Here is a 14,834-nt window from a genome sequence, read left to right as displayed (position 1 = left end):
CTGACACTGTTTCCACTGTTTCCCCATCTATTTCCCATGAAGTGATGGGACCGGATGCCATGATCTTCGTTTTCTGAATGTTGAGGTTTAGGCCAACTTTTTCGCTCTGCACTTTCACTTTCATCAACAGGCTTTTTAGTTCCTCTTCACTTTCTGCCATAAGGGTGGTGTCATCTGCATATCTGAGGTGATTGATATTTCTCCCGGCAATCTTGATTCCAGCTTGTGTTTCTTCCAGTCCAGCGTTTCTCATGATGTACTCTGCATAGAAGTTAAATAAGCAGGGTGACAATATACAGCCTTGACGTACTCCTTTTCCTATTTGGAACCAGTCTGTTGTTCCATGTCCAGTTCTAACTGTTGCTTCCTGACCTGCATACAGATTTCTCAAGAGGCAGATCAGGTGGTCTGGTATTCCCATCTCTTTCAGAATTTTCCACAGTTTTTTGTGATCCAATTAGTCAAAGGATGTGTAATAAACCACTAATAGAAGTGAACAGTTTTTGAATTCCCATAAAATCATCCTATGGATAAAATAAGTATAGAAGGATGAAAATACTTTAGCCATCCTTTAAAATTCTTTGTATTAATATTAGAGTCTAGAGGTTTATAATATTTTTTTTTTATAACACAGTCCCCTCTGGATTAAAATTATCCCAGAGATGCATTCTGTAATTTCAGGGAGTTGTGAAAAATAGGGTTGAGTTTTTTTCAAGTGACACCTTATCTAAAAGAACAAGATGATTTTTGGCATAGTATTTCCCTTCTGACACTTGTTATACACCGTTAAGTCTCATCAGAGGAGCAGTTAAGTCACTTTCTTTAGCCTTTTTTTTGTGGAAAGGTGGGGTGCGGAGGGTTGGGTCACGTGTTGCCAGCCCTTTGATCCAATAGCCACCTTGTGTATGTGGCATGCACTTATCTCCTTTTCCTTCTTATCTGCACCAGCACCCGACCAGCTGAATCAAAACAAAAACAACCCCATTGCTATTCTAAAGACATATGAGGAATGTTGGGGAGAAGAAGGACACATAGAAAAAGGGAATGGACAGTTAAAATTTTTAAATTCTGGGGCAAAGCTAGATATTATGTCAACTATTCAGAGAGAGAGAGAGTGCGTGTGTGGTGGGGGTGGAGGTAGAGAGGGGTGCACAGGAGCTGTTTATGGACAGTGCTGTTTGTATAAGTTCAGGCATTGGAAGTTCTTTTTATTTTTACAAAAGTTTATTTATCTTGCTGTGCTGGGTTTTACTTGTTGCATACAGGATCTAGTTCCTTAACCAGGGACTGAACCTAGGCCCCCTGCATTGGGAGTGCAGAGTCTTAGCCACTGGACCACCAGGGAAGTCCTGGAAGGTCTTTTTAGAAGGATTGCCTAATTGCTCAGACACAATTCTGTATCTGGGAGGTATCTTTCAGTTGGAGACAGTAGAAAACCTTATCAAACTGGCTAATGCAGAAAAGGAAATCTTATAAATCAACCATCCATGGGTGATGCTGGCATCAACAAAGCTCTACGTAAGTGCGTATACAGTGTGATCAGGACCCCATTTATTGTCCTTCCTTTCTGTTCTGCCACCTGAAGCATCAGCTTCATCATCTATAGGTCATCTTAAGGTGGCCCAAGATGGGTGGTCAGCAATGGCTGGGACCATGTGCTTCCTTATTCACACAGAACAGAAAAGGAGAGTGTCCTTATCTCAGAATTTCTAGCAAAAGCCCTTAGATTTTTTTCTCACTGACCTTTGTTCATGTGTCCATCTCTGAAACCATCACTGTGATAGACAGGATCAATTAGGTTCCATTTGTGTGTCCCATTCCTGAAGCTGGGAGCAACCAGCTGCGAGAATTTCTAGTACCTGGGACATATTAAATGATCAGTTTAAAAAAAAATCACCTTTATTTTATTTTTTAAAGTTTTTTTTTTTTGATGTGGACTGTCTTTGAAAGTCTTTATGGAATGTGTTACCATATTACTTCTTCTTCTTTTTTTTTTTAATAAGTTGTTCTTTAAAATTGTATTTATTTATTTTTGGCTGCAGCAAGTCTTCGAGGTGGCTCGGGGTGGCTACTCTCTAGCTGTGGTGTTCGCTCTTCTCATTGTGGTGACTTCTCTTGTTGTGAAGCCCTGGCTCTAGGCATGTGGGCTTCAGTAGTTGTGGCTCATTGGCTTAGTTGCTCTGCAGCAGTGGAATCTTCCTGGACCAGAGCTTGAACCCATGTCCCTTGCAGTGGCAGGCAGATTCTTAACCGCTGGGCTACCAGGGAAGTCCTGCTTTTGTTTGTTTGTTTTTTTATTGCAAGGCTTGTGGGATCTTACCAATAGTGGAGATTGATTCCATACCTCCTTCATTGGAAGGTGAAATCTTAACCACTAGACTGCCTGAGAAGTCCCAACATTACCTTCAAATTGTCTTCCGCAGATGATCCATATTATTGTCCCTAGATGAATTATAGTATATATATATGTGTATATGTTTAGTCCCTTGAAATAAAAGTGTGCTCTAAGACTGGCACTAGTATAAGAAATGACAAGTAATGCTTCATAATCATATGTAGTGAGAAACTCTATATCTTGATGAAATTTGAAATTGAAATTGAAAGTTGCTCAGTTGTGTCCGACTCTCTGCGATCCCATGGACTATAGAGCCCATGGAATCCCCCAGGCCAGAATACTGGAGTGGGTAGCCTTTCCCTTCTCCAGGGGATCTTGTCAACGCACAGGTCGAACCCAGGTCTCCCGCATTGCAGATGGTTTCTTTACCAGCTGAGCCACCAGGGAAGCCCAAGTGTCTGAAGAGGAGGGCAGAGAGCTGCAGACCCCAAAGTAAAGTTGTCAACTCTAGTTATTACTGTTTTGTAGGCATGTGTCAACCTCCAAGAGAAACTTAACTTCTGATTTTTGATGAGAAATCACCAACTTTTAAAAGTTGGCAATTAGTTTAAAAAGTCTGAAAACACTGCACACTCCGTAAATACGGCTGTGGACCACGGGCCACTGAGCTACCTGTTGACAGCCTTGGCCCATAAGAATTACTCTTTGTGCTCGTGTCCTTTTCCCCGGTGTCAGCCATGCTCACTAAGCTTCTTAGGTACCCGGTAGGAAAAAAATTTCAAGTGATTTATTCCCAAGAGGGGTAGAGGCCTGATAAACTGAGAGTCACGCAGTTGGGAGGGACTCTAAAACATCAACTGTCCATTGTTCGCTTTTGGAGTCTTGGAACCCAGGGTCTGGGGTACACTGCCTTCTCTTTCCTCCCTTAGCCTTGCTGTCTTGGACCTTCATGGCTGGGTCTTTGCTCACACATTTTGCCCAGGAAGTTTCTGGCTCATGAGAGGGCAGCACGGGAGCCCACTTGGACCCTATGATTAATACAGTGATGTGATGACATCTGTTCTTGTGAATCTGGTTAATATGAGTCAGTCCCTAAGACTCAGGTCAGCTCTGGGAACACTGGAAAAAAGCCTTTCTGGGCCTGCAATGCTGAAGGTCATTGGCATATACAACTTGCAAAGTCTTGCAAGTCCTGAGTTGCCATCTGGCTGCTGTTTTGTTGCTGTGTAACTCCAGAGCTGGAAATTATAGAAATGCATTAGTGAATCTGGTAAAGTAGCTTAGTTCACCTACACAGGTGGTTAGAGGAAGAGGCTGCACATTTCCTCTTCCAGGATGGAGTGTTGATATGTCTGCTCACTTGACCACATGGTGTCATGTAACTCTACCGAGATGTTTTGAGTGGGGATTGAGGGTCCAGTGAGATGGACACTGGAGGGCCCTCACTGCTCCGTGCTCCCCTGAGGGGCTTGGCTTAAATTCAGTTGGGCCACTTTGGAGAATCTGAGTAGAGCAGTGGATCATCTTTTGTTTGTACCCTTCTGTAAATGGAAGGGAGAAAAATCACAGTTCTACAGGAGATAGAATGAAAAGGAGACCTTTGTATTTGAAGTGATAGCTTTCTGAACATTCAAAGAGAGACTTTAGCATGTTTCTCGTCCCGAGCAGAGCAATGCAAATGGTTTTGTGGGAGAGGGTGTGGGAAGAGCAGATGGCTCTCTTTCCAGGGTGGATGTGTCAGCAGAAGCAAGTGCAGCAGCAGCCGCCCCAGTGTGAGAGTCGGACCGCTGGGCATGGCACCTTTCACCCGTTCAGCCCTCTGAACGCGTTAGACAGCATTCTATCTAGCTGGTGTTCTCAGTGCACATGCAGATGAGGTGTGGTGGTTTAGTTGCTAAGTTGTGTCTGACTCTTCTGAACCCATGGACCGTAGGCTGCCACGCTCCTCTGTCCATGAGATTTCCCAGGCAAGAATACTGGAGTGGGTAGCCATTCCCTTTCTGACTCAAGAATTGAACCTGGGGTCTCCGGCATGGCAGGCAGATTCTTTACTGACTGAGCTATAAGGGAATCCCTACAGACGAGAACTTATTCCTAACTTCACAGAATTTGTAAATGGGTAGCTGTGTTTTAACTCAGAGTCTCTGATTATGAAGTCCATCTCTTGTTGGATACAACTGTGTCTGTACGTATCCTCCACTTAGGGACATCAGGGCTCTGAGCCTACTCTGAATTGTACTCCAGGCCAATTCAGGCCCTCAAGGGAACAGAACAAGATGTAGTTCTGTGCAAAAGCAGGAGAATGCCCCACCTCCCCACACTCGCGGTGTGCGGGTTGGGGAGCTAAGCTTGGTGGGCTTGTTCTCTGCGGGCCTTGGCTGATGTCAGCTCTCCTCTTGCCCTGGGGCTCAGGGTGGGACCAGAGACAGACATCTCCTCTATTCCCCCATCTTTCTCTGAATGTCATGATGTAGCAGGGGCCGGGCTGTTTACTGACAATGCCAGTTAAAATGGTATCATAAAAAGTTACAAGTAGGTATAAGCATTTTATTTAAAACATAAATCTTCATTCTTTCCCTACTCTTCAGATGTAAAAAACTCTGAGAGGACACAAATTGGAGTTCTATTAAGTCTTTCTTTAGTGATCGGAATGGTAATGCACATCTATGGGTTCTGTTTCATATCTAAAACCCAGATATGTGAAATGCTGGAAGTTTAAAGATATTTTCCTAATCTCCTAGTGTCATCTTGCACACACCTTTACCCCTGCCCGCCCCTCCCCCCTGCCCCAACTCGCCTTTCTGGAGTCTTTCCAAAGCAGTTAACCTAGTTTTCCTAGTAATAATAACTCTTTTGTTTCATACTTCTTTCATCAGTTCATATAGTTTTAAATTAAATTACATAATTAGAGTAATAGACACAATTGCCACAAAAGGGTTGGGAGTTGAGACATCTGCTTCCTGGTGACATCCATCTCAGTTGTGGGAGCCTGCTGTGCACCCTTGAGCTGTGAGTGTCCTGTGCTCTGGGTGACATGGGGTGGGGGTGGGGGAGCCCGGAGTCTAGTGAATCCTTGGAGCTGTAGACTGATTTCCAGCATCTCCTGTGTGAACTGCATTCCTCCCGTTGCTCATCCCCAAGAGAGGCCTTAAACACATCCATTCATGAGGAGTGAAATGGTGGATTTAGGGCTTGGCCTGGGTGGTTTGAGAAGCTTAGATGGGCCAGTGCCCTAGAAGTAAGCCAGATTAACAATATTTACAAACATTAAAAAAACAAAACTTTTCTTTCCCCTGCAGGCTAACAGGACCATCCTGCCTGGTTTTATGTATAAACCGGTTGATGTACTTCCCTGAATCAGGATGGTAGAGGAACATGGCTTCTGTTTCTTCAGCCATAAGAACTGCCGTTTGGGACGCTAAGCCAGAACTAAAATTTCAGCTTTTGTTTTGGTGCCACCAAGTGGTTGGCCTTGAGATAACACTTTGGAGCCGAAGATGACTTGACAAACATAATGATTCAAAAAAAAAAACAACAAAAAAACCTGGGGTGAACAGGCAGTGCACAGAGAATTTTTAGGGCAATGAAACTACTCTATACGATACTGTGATGATGAATACATGTCATTATTCATTCTTCCAAACCCACAGGATATGCAGCAGCAAGAGTGAACCATGATGTAAACTGAACTTTAGGTGATGTGATGTGTCTGTGTAGTTTCATTGATTGTAACGAATATACCACTGTGGTGGGCAGTGTTGATCATGGGGGAGGTGTTGCATATGTTGGGGCAAGACGTGTATGGGAGAGCTCTGTCTTCTCAATTTGTTGTGCACTTAAAGCTGCTTTAAAAAGTTGTTGTTCAGTCACCAAGCCATGTCTGACTGTTTGCGACCCCATGGACTGCAGCACGCCAGGCCTCCCTATCCCTCACCATCTCCTGGTGTTTGCCCAAGTTCACATCCACCGAGTTGGCGATGCCATTCAACTGTCTTATCCTCTGTCACCCACTTCTCCTTCTGCCCTCAATCTTTCCCAACATCAGGGTCTTTTCCAATGAGTTGACTCTTCGCATCTGGTGGCCAAAGTATTAGAGGTTCGGCTTCAGCATCAGTCCTTCCAATGAGTATTCAGGGTTGATTTCCCTTAGGATTGACTGGTTTGATCTCCTTGCAGTCCAGGGGACTCTCAAGAGTCTTCTCCAGCACCACTGCTTGAAGGCATCAATTCTGTGGCACTCTACCTTCTTTATGGTCCAACTCTCATATCCATACATGACTACTGGAAAGACCATAGCTTTAAAAAATAGAAAACCATTTTTCCACTCTACATCACATTGTCTCTTTTAGGTACTGGTGTTTCAGGTGAGAGCCAGGTGCATAGAGACATAAGGAGGCTGGCTGACTTCTCAAGCCTGGATGACAATCCCTCTGTGAAGTTCCAGCATTCCAGGGCCTGGGTCCTTAGCTTCATACATCCCAGAAATCTTTAGTTTCTCCAGTGTATCCAGACTTGGGCAATTTTCTGGGGTTATATATCATGCTTACCAAATTTACAAAAGACTTGTTGATAAGTCAGAATGCCTGTGTATTACTTTGCAACCAGAAATGTGTATGTAGTGGTAGACCAAACACAGGTGTTAACTGAGCATTTCCCACCCTGCAGGACACTTCCATGGGAAGACACATTATATGGAGTAGGTTGCTTGGTGAAATCTCAGTGGATGTGTGTAAGGTTGTTTATCTTGGAGGTTAGTATCATTCAGGTTGAGGCTGTCTTGACGGCCATACCTCTGTACATGACTCCAGCCTGGTCAGTGCAAAATTTCTGGTCAGTGCTGGTGACTGACCGCACCTTCTTCTTTGGGTATTCTGTTGGAAACTCTATGCTGAGTGAACATTTTCCTCCTGTTAATTTTCTTCCCTCCGATGGGACACAGTGTGACTGCCAAGGCAGATGCTGTAAGCTTGCTGATACAGCTCTAGTCTCCCGAGCATCTGTCAAGCCATCATGATCAGCATGAGCTCTGTTAGCTATCATTTAGAGGTTTGGGGTTAGGGGAACTGTCCTGGGTATCACATGATCATTAAAATTAAAAAAAAAAAAAGGACCATTTTTGAAGTCTTTATTGAATTTGTTACAATATTGCTTCTGTTTATGCATTGGCTTTTTGGCCACAAGGCATGTGAGATCTTAACTACCCAACCAGGGATTAAACCCACACCCCTGCATTGTAAGGTGTAGTCTTAACCACTGAACCACTGGGGAAGTCCCTCAATTATTATTTTTAATAATTTCACTCTCAGAGGAAAACTATGTTTTGGTGACTCTGTCCTCAAATACATGTTAAAATTAACATGTAAAATCCTACCCACCTTGGAGTAGATCCCCAACAGTGAAACAGGGCTTCCTAAAGATAAAAATTACCCTTGATTATAAGGAAGGATGCATTCGTGCAGACCACCTGATGTCCTTGAGTGCTCTGTACAGATCTCACCCGCTCACACACCACAGCCTGCCCCACAACTTCGCATCGGAGCTCAGTTATCTCCCAGGCTGGTTGCTGTGTCTTCCCACACCCACCTCCATCCTTGCCCCAAACTGCTGCTCCAGAGTCCTCAGTGAAGAGGACCTGGGGGATACCTACAGGAGTTCAAAACTGGTGGCCTGTGATTGGGACCTGATCCACCAATCTTTTATTTTTGTCATTGTGTTGTTTTACAGTTTGATTTAATTGCTAAAAGTTAAAAATCTGGCCCCAAACAGTATTCATTTTCTTTGCAAACAGAAGATCTGTCTGTGCAGTGTCTACTTTCTGACAGGGCAGGCAGTCACTGGAGTGGCCTAGATAGGGTACCTCCTGGGAGTCATCCTCCATTTCCATTCTACCCTTTCATTCATTTATGTTACCGTCTGATATTGAGGGATGACTCTTGGTATGTTGGAAAAACGCAACCAAAATAAAACACACACATAGAAAGGAGCAGCCCCACCGTGAACTCTTGCTCCATCATGCTCCCTGTTCTCTCCTGCCTTCTGAGGGGACTTCCTTCCTGGGAACCTGTTCCCAGCCTCCTGAGGACCCTGCCTGTCTCATCCATCCACCTCTGAATGTATGCCTTGTGCTTCCAAGAGGTGTGGTGGTGAAGTGTTGTGGAGGAAAGCATACAGACTTTGGGGTCATAAGACCTGGATTTGAATCCCAGCTCCAGTTGCTTCCCTAGTGGCTCAGATGGTAAAGAATCTGCCTGCAATGTGAGACCCAGGTTTGATCCTTGGGTGGGAAGATCCCCAGAAGAAGGAAGTGGCAACCCACTCCAGTATTCTTGCCTAGAGAATTCCATAGACAGAAGAGCCTGGCGGGCTGCAGTCCAGGGTGTTGAAAAGAGTCAGACATAACTGAATGACTAAAACTTCACCTCCAGTCACTACTGAGTTCAATTTCCTTTTCTATAAAGTGATGGCTCTAAGTTGCCTCTTAGGTTAGCATAAGAATTAAGTGGGATTTTGTATTTAAAGTGTCAGTCAGAAGGTAGGTCCTCAAATAATGGTGCCTCCATCCCTGTCTTCTATCAAGACACGACCCTTTCCCTTCTCCATGACCTTGATGAAGTCCAGCTGCACACCAACCTCTGCCTTCATGCCACATAGACTTCTTTACTCTTACAATAAAACCAACTGTTTTAATTTTTGCTCCTTGTAACTTCCAGTCTTTCCCATCAGCACATTTCACATATTCCCTTTTCTTTTTGTAGTCAGATCTCCCATACCTTTCTATCATTTGAGAGACTCTTGTATGAGAAAAATGGATGACAGGAGAGTTTATTTTGGGAAATTCTATCAGGAGGCATAACTTTTATAAAATTTCACAATAACTGTACAAAAATTTGAAACTCCATTAGCTTTTATAGCCATCAGTTGAAATTCTTAATGTGTGTACCTTTCCCTATCCATTGTATTTTTATAGATATGGAGCCCAGATCAAAAGGTGGAAAGTCATCAACAGGAAAGATTGGTACAGGAAGGGAGACACTTCGTCTGAGATCGAAAGGTCCTGCCACCGTGGAGGAAGTGGTATGTTAGGTTCACTTAATCCCTATTTGGCTTGGAAATGCATGAACATTCATGTTTGTCAGAGCTGAAAATAAAGGTAAAATCACAAGATTAAGTAAAACACTTTGTATCCTAATTAAGGCATGGTCTTTAACTCATTGTCTACTTAGACAATATGAATGTTATTGAAGGCATTTGAGAAGGAAATACAGAAACTGAGTGTGTGAGGAGAGATTGTGATACAGCAGTTCTCAGCTACCTGCAGTTAATTTTTTCTAGAGTATACAGTTTTGAGGACTGCCTCAAAAACTTAGATCAGCCACAGCTCTCTGAGATCTAAGAAAAAGTCACTGAGCTACCTGTAGGAGTAAACAGATTTGAGATTTTGATAGTGAAAGATGATGTTCATGAAAACCGGTCTCCTCAGGCCAAGCATTTGATAATCATCTGGTCTCCTCTTTCGTGTCCCACATCCCTTCCATCAGCAAATCCTGGTGGATTCACCTCCACAGCAGACCAGAGCGAACAACTTCTCCCCACCTCTGGCCCCCCACTCTGACCCAAGGCACCAACAGCTCATGTCAACTATTGAGGTCACCAGCTCATGCTTCCTGCTTTCTCTCTCCCTTGCCTTCTTACCCTCTTTACCCACACAGCAACTAGGCTTATCCTTTGAAAATACAAATGAGAGTGTAACTTTTCTGTAACAATCTGTTAGAAATCCTCTAGTGGGTTCCCTCAGAGTAACAAGCTAACATCCTCAGAGGGACCAGCATGATTTGACTGTGTGTTTCTACTCTGATCTCATCTCTCTCTCCTCCTGCCTCCCCCTGCTTCAGCCACTTGAGTCACCTTGCTGTCCACACACACTCTAAATACATCCCCATCTCAGGACCTCTGTATGAGGTGTTATGTCTGGCTGATGCTCTCCCCGCTTATGGGCATGGCTCACTCCCTTGCTGCCTTCAATTTCTGTCTTTGTCCCACCCTGTCTAACCTCTGAGCATAATATAATCGCAGTTCCTGCCACCTGCCCTCTGCCCAGACTTCCTTACCCTTTATTTTCTCTAAGGTGCTGAACCTGTTGGGCCTCATTGTATCTTTGTTTCCTTTTTGTCCCTTGTCTTGTTCTCATCTGTCCTGATCACTGCCATATCTCCAGCACCTGACACTTCAGAGGAGCTCAGATCTTTGAATTTAATGAATTAGTGAGTGATTCATTTATGCTTGATGGGAGGAAGGGTTTTGCTGATTGACTGTGTCTATGAGAAGGTCAGTATTTAAGTGAAAAACACCAGGAGAAGAGATGAATGGAGGGAAGGAGAGCAGAAGAAGAGGGCAGCAGTGGTGAGGATTCAAAGTGGCAAATGGCAGGCCTGCTCACCACAGGAAGACAGCAGTGATGAAGCTCTCCTGTAGGGGAGGGCAGGACAGGCAGGCCTCTGAGCTCCAGAGTGCCTGCCTGAGGTGGGAGGGACGTGTCTGTGTGTGTATATACTGTCCTAGGGCTCCCAGCTGCTTGAAGAACAAGAGTGAGACAGATAATGAATGGTAAGGAGGCTGTTATCGTAGGATCCAGAGTTTGTGGGGAACTATGTTAGGGTCAGTCATGGGTATGGTTTTTTGGAGAAGATACTTAAGGAACCACGAGGCCACGGTTGTCTTCTTGAACATTGGAGTCACCAGGACGTTGTCAGTTTTGGGGACTCCAGAGGAAGATTCCGAGTTGGGTGTCTTGTTCTTGGGTGAATGAGTAGATTAAAATGGAGGCTGGTGACAGCGGAGAGGCCCGGGAGGGCCAGAAGCATTTTGAAAGTTGAGAGGTGATGAGGTTTGTGAAAAAACCCAGGGCAGTAACTTCTGGTCATTTCAGCGTCTTTACCTTTTTGGTGCCCAGCCTGCTGCCAGGCATACTGCTGAAGGCCAGTAAGTGTTCATTGAACAAGTGAACACACCTAGGTGGAAGACAGGAATCTGTAAGAGGGTGAAAGGATGGTGGGAAGGAGCTGGGGGTCCCAGCTGTGCTCTGCAGTGGAGGCTGGGAGGGGAAAAGCACAGACCTTCAAACTGCTTGCATAGAAACTGGAGTCAGCAGGAAAAACTCCATGTCACTTCAGGAGGGGGGCCGTCTTCTAACAGTTCATGTGGGTCACACATATCTGTTTATTTATGAGCAGCAGCTGTGTATCAGGCGCTGGAATGAATAAGAATAACTGAAGATCTGCCTGAGGAGGTGGGAAAGATTCATTCCAAGATAAACTCTAAATCTCTCTTCCTATTTGCATAGCCTGTTTCTTAAAATAAGGCAATTAAAATAGCTCATAATAAACGGGGGAAAAAAAACTAGTCTGGCACTAATATTAGATTTGATACAAATGACCTATGATTTAATTTCAAACAGTAAAGATTTGAAACCATGCAGCTCATCACCTAGCACAAATTCTGGAAACTGAACAATACTCCACTTGCATGAGTTACTTGCTGTGTGTTTGTTGAGACAGGCACAGTCCAGGTGCTGGTAACACAAAGGTGATTGAAAACCTTGTTTTTCCTTTAAAGGGAAGAGGCATGAAAATAAACTGTTACAAACCAGAATGTTTTGTAATGTCACAAGGAAGGGGCTAGCTGATGAGCTATAGTTAGGAATCAGTAAAGAGGGAAATTGGGAGAGTTGCCTCCATAAGAAATAGTTGAGTTAGTCGCAGATGGAGAGAAGAGTGTTCTGGGCATGAAATGATAATAGATATGGGAACCTTGTAAATGTCGATGAGGCTGGAGTATGGCTGCTGAAAGTATCTGGTGGGAGGTGTTGAGACTGGAGATAGAGGCCTGGGTCAGGGCATGAAGGGTCTGTAAATAATGCTAAGGGTTGGGGGGTGGCTATTTAAAAATTGCAAAGGGAGCAGCAAGTTGGTTTTGTGTTTTAGAAAAATCCCTTGGTTCTAGGGGATGGAATGTTGAACAGGGTAGATTTGTGAGGGTGAAGATTGCAGGTGGGGAGACCCATTAGGAAACCTCTGCACATAAGAAAAGACAAGGCAGTATTATTCAGCCAAAGGAAGGAAATCCTGTCATTTGTAGAATGTGGATGGACCTGAACAATAGTGTAATACGTCAGAGAAAGACAAATATTGGATGACCTCAGTTTTATTATCTCCCCTTCTCCCATTCCAAACAAAACAAACCGCACCTTGTGTAGAAACAGAGCAGATTGATTGTTGCCAGAGGCAGGGGGTTGGGCAGGTGGGCTGGGTGAAATGGATGAAAGGGGTCAGAAGGTACAAACTTTCAGTTACAAGCAGGTCCTGAGAGTGGACTCACAGCTTGGTGATTATTGTTGGTAATACTGTATTATATATTTGAAAGTTGCTAACAGACTAGATCTTAAAAGTTCTCATCACAAGGAAGAGAGAACTATGTGTAGTGATGGATAGCTAGACTTACTGTGGTGATTTTTTTATACAGTATATACACATATAAAATCATTATGTTGTATACCTGAAACTAATAGTATATGTCAATTATATCTCAATTAAAAAAATTTAGGACTGAACACAGGCAATCAGAATGTGAATGGAAGAGGGATGATGAAATCAAGAGCTGTTTAGAATAGTAAGATCTTGGTGGCCATTTTTGTGTGAGGAGTACTGATATTTGTTGCAATAACCTGCAATGTATCTGGATAAATGCAAAGATAAATACCTAAGTTACTTTGCCTAGCCTGTCACTTTACACAGACTATTCAAAATACATTGTAAATAAGTCAAGAGTGATATATCATGTCTCTTGTCTCATTGTTTTAAAGGCTTAGTTAATATAAATAAAAGTACATGAAAGTTGTTATAATATCCTCAAGGAAATAAAAATAAAATTTTAGTGTAGTTAAATGTATTTTAAAATAAGTTTTGAGAATATAAAACAACCTATATTTATGGCAGTATTTAAAGTATTATGAATTTTTTGCAACTGAATCTTGAATTCAACGTTTGTACCTATGGTTGTGCATTTAATATCTTTGGGAAGTTTTTTTTTTCCAGCTCTGAAGCCATTTAAACCCAAATATTAAAATAAAATAAACACAGAACCAGACTTTACCAAATATTAAACCAAGATTTTTAAAGAACAATAAAATATATGTGATCATGTTTTTTCATAGAAGCTTTTACTAAATAGTTAGGGAGAACAAAAATATTTTGGTACCCTTAATACACATATTATATATGTAATTGATAAAGAATGCATACAGTAGTCTCCTCTTATCCACAGCAGACACATTCCAAACCCCTCAATGGATGCCTGAAATTGTGGATAGTACTGAGTCCTGTGTATACTGGTTTTCCTGTACATATATACCTATGATAAAGTTTAATTTATAAATTGGGCACAGTAAAAGTTGATGACAACTAATAGTTAAATAGAGCAAGTATAAAATATACTATAATATAGCTGTGTGAACATGGTCTCTCTTGTCAAAGATCTTATTTTACTGGACTCACTCTTCTTGTGCTGATGTGAGATGGTAAAATGCCAGCGTGATGAGATGGAGTGAGGTGAATGACACAGGCATTGTGATGTAGCATTAGGCTACCATTAACCTTCTTACTCTAGATCAGAAGGAGGATCATCTAGCTGTGATGATGGGGAAGGTTGGATCTTAGGAGCAAATGATGTCGATGGTTGGGGTTTCTGGGATGGAGCAGATGGTGTGTGGTTTTATCATATTACTCAATGGCACACAATTCAAAACTTAGGAACTGTTTATTTCTGGAGTTTTCCATTTAATATTTTTGGACCTCAGTTGACTGAGGTAACTGAGGAGGAAAGCAAAACCGCAGATAAGGATGGGGGACTACTGTACAAATAGACGTATGTGTTCAGGATGTTTTACTCTTGGGGTGAGCTCTGCCCTTTTCAAGGCACACAGGACCCCTTGAGATCTAGTCATGTCTGGCATTCTATTTCCCATCACATGGGAGATCTTGCAGTCCCTTTAACCTGCTGTACTTTTCTATCAGACTCTGTGACCTCACATAGACTTCATGTCTCTATTGTCTTCTATCTGTCCTGGTTTATCTGACACCAGTTAATTTTGAAAACACAGTTCTTAAGTCACCTTTCTGAAGTCTTCCGGGACTCTTAGAGATTTAAATTTACTTCCACTGGGACTTCCCTGGTGGTCCAGTGGTTAAGAATCTTCCTGCTTATGCAGGGGACCTGGGTTCTATCCCAGCTCTGGGGAGATCGCACATGCCATGGGGCAACAAAGCCTGAGTGTTGCAACTACTGAGCCGATATTCTAAGGTTTGTGAGCTGCAACTACTGAGCCCTTGAACCTCACCTAATGAAGCCCACACACAGCAAAGAAGACCCAGCACAGCCAAAAATAAATTAATAAATAAAAAAATTTATTGCCCCTGTGATGCCTCCATGCCTTTGACATCCTTTA

General features: G+C 43.0%; 1 protein-coding gene across 1 annotated transcript in view; it reads left to right on the top strand.

Moving 5' to 3' along the window:
* Positions 1-14,834, top strand: part of GIPC2 (GIPC PDZ domain containing family member 2) — a 96,123-nt gene that overhangs the window by 53,654 nt on the left and 27,635 nt on the right. The window contains exon 4 of the mRNA XM_052637217.1: positions 9,303-9,409. Within this exon, the coding sequence (XP_052493177.1) occupies positions 9,303-9,409 (107 nt within the window). The remainder of the gene's footprint in view (positions 1-9,302; positions 9,410-14,834) is intronic.

The sequence above is a fragment of the Budorcas taxicolor genome, chromosome 3 (genome assembly GCF_023091745.1).
Source record: "Budorcas taxicolor isolate Tak-1 chromosome 3, Takin1.1, whole genome shotgun sequence".
Lineage (NCBI taxonomy): Eukaryota > Metazoa > Chordata > Mammalia > Artiodactyla > Bovidae > Budorcas > Budorcas taxicolor.
Note: the sequence above shows the minus strand (reverse complement) of the source record. Positions and strands in the feature narration are given on the sequence as shown.